The 5,309-nt window shown below is 38.5% G+C and overlaps 1 protein-coding gene across 1 annotated transcript; it reads left to right on the top strand.

The window, feature by feature from the left end:
• Positions 1 to 4,152: 4,152 nt before the first annotated feature.
• SARC_12874 (hypothetical protein) lies at positions 4,153 to 4,912 on the top strand. Its single transcript, XM_014293011.1, has one exon. The coding sequence runs from the start codon at positions 4,220 to 4,222 to the stop codon at positions 4,883 to 4,885; it is 666 nt and encodes a 221-aa protein (XP_014148486.1). The 5' UTR covers positions 4,153 to 4,219; the 3' UTR covers positions 4,886 to 4,912.
• Positions 4,913 to 5,309: the final 397 nt, after the last annotated feature.

Below are 5,309 nucleotides of genomic sequence, written 5' to 3'. Positions count from 1 at the left end.
TATATATAAATATATATATATATGTATATATAGATATATCTATATATATATATATATATATATATATATATATATATGAATATATATATATATATATATATATATATATATATATATATATATATATATAATATTTGTAAACTCGAACACCTAGTTTTTGTGTGTATGGTTTTGATGATTACATTGTAAACTTGAACACCTAGTTTTTGTGTCAATGGTTTTGATTATTACTATATACGAACTTGATGTTTTCTATATTTCAGCATCCAGCACCTGCTGAATAATACTCCTTAATCTACTGTAGGTTGTACGACAAACTATTAGCGAGGCCGACAAAGACGGGGATGGAAAGATATCTCGCGATGAGTTCGGACAGGTAAGCATTTATCGTGTTTGTATCGTTTGACCTTGTCATCACGTATCCATGACTGTGAGTTGTGTGTATTGTGTGTGGGTTACAAGCGTGTGGTATCTCTACTAAAATATTGAGATTTCGATGCACTTTGTTTTGTGTGGCAAGCATCGCATGTCAGGATATATATTTTGTATATCAACCGAAAAAGCCGTACACAATCGTCACTAGGTTTATTTTTGTGAACATTATACATATCTAAATATGTAATCATATATATGTCAATTTCTATATATATCTGTTATATATATATATATATATATATTTATATCTATCTATATATGTGTGTGTGTGTGTGTGTATCTATATATATATATATATATATGTGTGTGTGTGTGTGTGTATGTATATGTGTCTGTACGTATCGTTTCCTTGTAATCGTGGTGTGTTATTATTATTATTATAATGATGACCCCTCGTATGGTCTCGGCTCCCTTACTTTCAGGTACTCTCCAATTCTGATCCGGTCCACAAAATGACTATCCGGTTTCCAGAGGTGCTGCTGAGCTAGTTTTTCGGTGATTCGTCTTCGTTAAAAGATACACTGTGCCGGTTAGTTCTGACCATTCATCTAGTAACACGTCTATTGTTAACGTGCTGGCAAGGCCACAAAGCGCACTCTGCGATACAAAGATATATACTTCACGACCATTTATAGGACGCGCATCAAGGTTTGCTGCGAAGATCGCCTCACTAGAGTACGACACTGTCCACTTTTACAACATGTTTTTAGGGTGCTGTAAGCTAAATCTCGTTTACGACACTTTATTTTAGTGTTGGTAACGTGGCTCCATTTACAGCACTTCCTTGAAGTGATGTTAGCATAAAACTCTGTCTGAGACTCTGGAATTAGAGTATCTCTTCGACGATACCGAACAAACGATATATCGGCGATTGGGGCTGTACTTGCTCACTAACACTGCAATATCAGGTGAGTCAAAGATGCCTCCTATAAGTGAGTGATAGCTCCTGAAGCTGTGCCCGTACTGCCTAGCAACCATTGCCGTGTTGCACTAAAACGTCTACCAAAACACAGCAGAACCTGGCACGCAGCATTCTCATGGCATATTAAAATGAATTCGCACAGCGATAGGACCACTTTAATACTTATATGTTGGATTGTCACCTTCAATCAATTGTGCAACTACAAATGGTAGCATTTGAAGTTTCCCATAGAATTTAGTGCACCAGAAACATTATGGGGACGGAATGCAACTTGTTGGCTTAGTGACGATCATTGATGGGTGGTACTCTCGGATATGTTTCATATCAATTTACGCATTCGACTGAACGAGGGTTGAGTACGAGCACGATAGAATGAGAAGGTACTATTTTGCAGGACTAGACTTTTGGTGCCGTCTTAATTTCGACCACTCCCACTGCCGCTGCGCTGTTAAACTCTGTGAATGTCCTCTGAATGGACTAAAATTTACAAAATAGAGATTCTGGCAATTGTGTGCTGTACTTAAAAATGAGTTCGTTTCACATATTTAGAGTCAGTTTCGATTGATGATATTTTTTATTTCTTACCAAAGCAACTACTTCGTAATATCGCAAGAGCGATATGGCAATCGTCGAATTTGTTGGCTATCGAATGGCCGAATTCACTGTGAACTCAATATTACAGGCATATGCAAAACCATTGTTTGTTGCTTGCTAGCTACTTGTGACCTTAATATAAAGTACAATGCAATCGATATTATTCTGCCCGCCAGGCTAGAGCGATCTATTGTCAAGCATACACTTATTTACGAAATTTGAGTCAACAGTAACACGGGAAAGGCTTGTGGATAATTTCATATCCTTCTAAAATTAAGTACAAGAAGCCGAAGGCTATGATAATTGTTTGATTTTCAGAAGGCTATTTCATAGCCTTCTCAAATCTCCATTATACAGCTATTATACGATATTTTTGTGTATTAATCGAGTACGATATTTTGTAGAACGATCGAGTATCTTGGTTTATTTTTGAATATTTGTGGGACAGGGCAGTTGAAGCCTTGAAGGTAACAGGAATCAGGAGGAACACCCCGGGGCCCGGACCCCTCGGTGGACCCGGGTTGTATTTTAAAGAACACTATAAAATTCACAACCATTGGAGTGCTGGGTTTTATTAAATTTTTTTAAATAGTGCACACCCACGCAAGAAAAGAGAGTATGACTCTCATTTCTTTTTAAAAAAACCATGGAGCAAGGGCCACGAGTCCACGCACGACTCACGAGTCCGTGACTTCATGACCCATATTTACTTGTGTTTAGCCTCATTGAGTCATTTTGTAAGGAGTCTAAAATATTTGTTTTTAAAATATACTCACTTGACAATTCGACTCAATGAGCTTTTTTAGGGCCCAGACAGAGCCAGTAATCATTTATGTACACACGGTATTTTTCTATTTATAATAAAATTGGCGCCAACAGTGAGAGTAGCGGGCCAAGAACTTAAGAAGGGCCGCCCGCCCCACCAGAGTCCCTGGCAGGGGCTGTAACGGACTTCAATTATTCTGCAAAAAATATGTATAGGAGGCAATGTATTTTTTTTTTAAATCTGGTTGCATGTACTGTTTGTATAATATATATATTTTTTACAAAAGACAATTTATATATATGTAGTACTGCATGTACAAACTTTACTTACTGCTGTTTGTTTTAAAAAAAGAGACCCGTGTCGCGCGGTAAATTGATATACTTTTAACCCATTTTTTTTTTGTTTTAAACACAGTATTGTTGTTTTCCACTGTTGACAACTTGGCATACTAGAAAATCTATAAGGAGTACTATTGATCATACTAATAAACTCTGAGTTGCTCACTGAGATTCCAGATTGTGCCATACGCCCATATCAGTTTGTAGTCGCGTTTTTGTTGGTTGAATACTTTTACAGAATTGTCAATATTTTACTTTCTTTTATATATAGGACTGCGCGACGATCATGACGATGTCCGATTGGGCAAAGAATGCCAAAAAGTGTACTTATAAATAAAGATTACAGACTGTGACTGTCTGACTGAGAGACTGTTGGCTGCAGTCACTACACACTACACAGTACACACTGCTGTGACTGCGGACTGCACCACTCACCGTGTGAGCTTACCGCCGCTGTGGCGCTGCGATGCATATGAAAACAGTGTAAATAAATACTAAATACGCTGTACAATGTACAGCGTACATACACTCTCATATAGTGGGAGGGCAGGGAGGCCCTTTCGAAAAAAACAAAATACTCGATACATACATAGAGTTAAAATCATGTGATATCTGCCAGAGAGAGAGACCTGGCACTTCTAGAAGCTGGATTTATTCGCTCTGGTGGGCGGCCTCTCTCTATCTCGAGACCTCTCGGAGGCCGGAGCTGTCGCCCTGGACTCTGGAGTGGTGGGAAACTTTGGGAGACATCCATGTCCGCTTTTTAAATGGCGGAAAGGAGAAGAGGAACTCTACTCTCTCTCTACGCTCCTAGGAGTAGTAGTAGAGTGTCGACTGTCTCTAGAGTAGAGAGAGCTAGAGAGAGAGGGAGAGTGAGGATCAGAGGAAGGCTACGTACATACATTATAAATAAAATTTCTACGAACTCGCGATATGGAAAAAAAGGAAAAAATTATCTGTATACATATTCATACCCAAATCCAAGAATTCCATTCATTGTATCGGTATCGTGTTGTCGAATGTCGATTACAAAAAATATTAGACCTTATATATATAAACATATATACTACTGACGGAAACAGATGTCATTGTATACTCTCAAACGATTGTATAAGCAATAAGACATCTATTGGAATATGAAACAAAACACATTAACGTTTCATCATGTTGGAATCGATAGATGTGTTTGCCGCCGGGATTCACCATCCTAATGCTTTACCTCAACATTCTAAAAGTATAATCAAGAAATATACGGACAATGATATTGCAATCACTTACATCGATGAATCTGTCGACGAACAGAGCTCTACTCAAGCAACAGGGAGTTCAGTCACTCGTACGACATCCTCATTGGGACATTTAGCGGTATCGGAGGCCCTGGAAGAAGCGCTAACCGAAAAGTACAGTTACAAAGAACATTCTATGCAAACTTCAGCAAATCGAACCACTACATATACAGAGGGGACGACTCCAGGACCAGCAACCCGCACAATCAACAAAGCACATCGCCGTACTAAATCATGTCTAACACTACCATCGAATAAGAATAACCTGGCAAGCACTCGGTTGAGTCGTAGTGTCAGTTTCTCTAACAAAATCGTGGCCGTCGCCACATATTCTAATTCAGATTACAGCCGTGGATTAGATGTCGCTCAACATTATAAGAGTCTCCCGGCGAGGGAAAAGTTCCTGATCAAGCAGGAAATCAGGAGTGCTACGAGCGATGTGAATGGATTGACACAAACGACCAAAGATAACATAAAGTACACATGTATGTTCTTGTTATTAGCTATTCTGCTAGGGCTACAGAGGGCATACCTGTCCGAATAGGTAGTATATTAAATAATTATCACGAATAAAGCATATCCATATTATCACGCTCGCGGCGGCAGACCAGAGGATGGCTATTACGATCCGTGTCCTATCATTTAAGATCATATACAGATATACTTGAATACTTCACCAAGCGAGCTGATGATGATTTGGGAAGTAATGGGTATCAAATATTTAATAGGCGAAAGCTTCTATATGATAGCCAAGTATTACAAAACGGTCTTATTCCACTGTCACAGACCAAAAGTACTTTTTTTGGCATTTCTTCACCTACCTATCATGTGCTATAGCACAATACACGCTGTTGCTCGTACAGCTATCGGACGTGTAGTATACGACACACTATTCACACTATTTACTGTCTGTACTTTATACAATGTTTTTACGATATTCAATTTTATTGATTTATATGCATATATAC

Source organism: Sphaeroforma arctica (assembly GCF_001186125.1).
Source record: "Sphaeroforma arctica JP610 unplaced genomic scaffold supercont1.2671, whole genome shotgun sequence".
Lineage (NCBI taxonomy): Eukaryota > Ichthyosporea > Ichthyophonida > Sphaeroforma > Sphaeroforma arctica.
This window is presented reverse-complemented; position numbering and strand designations above follow the sequence as displayed.

Coding starts and splice junctions, on each gene's coding strand:
- SARC_12874 (XM_014293011.1), top strand. CDS start 4,220: ATGTTGGAATCGATAGATGTGTTTGCCGCCGGGATTCACCATCCTAAT.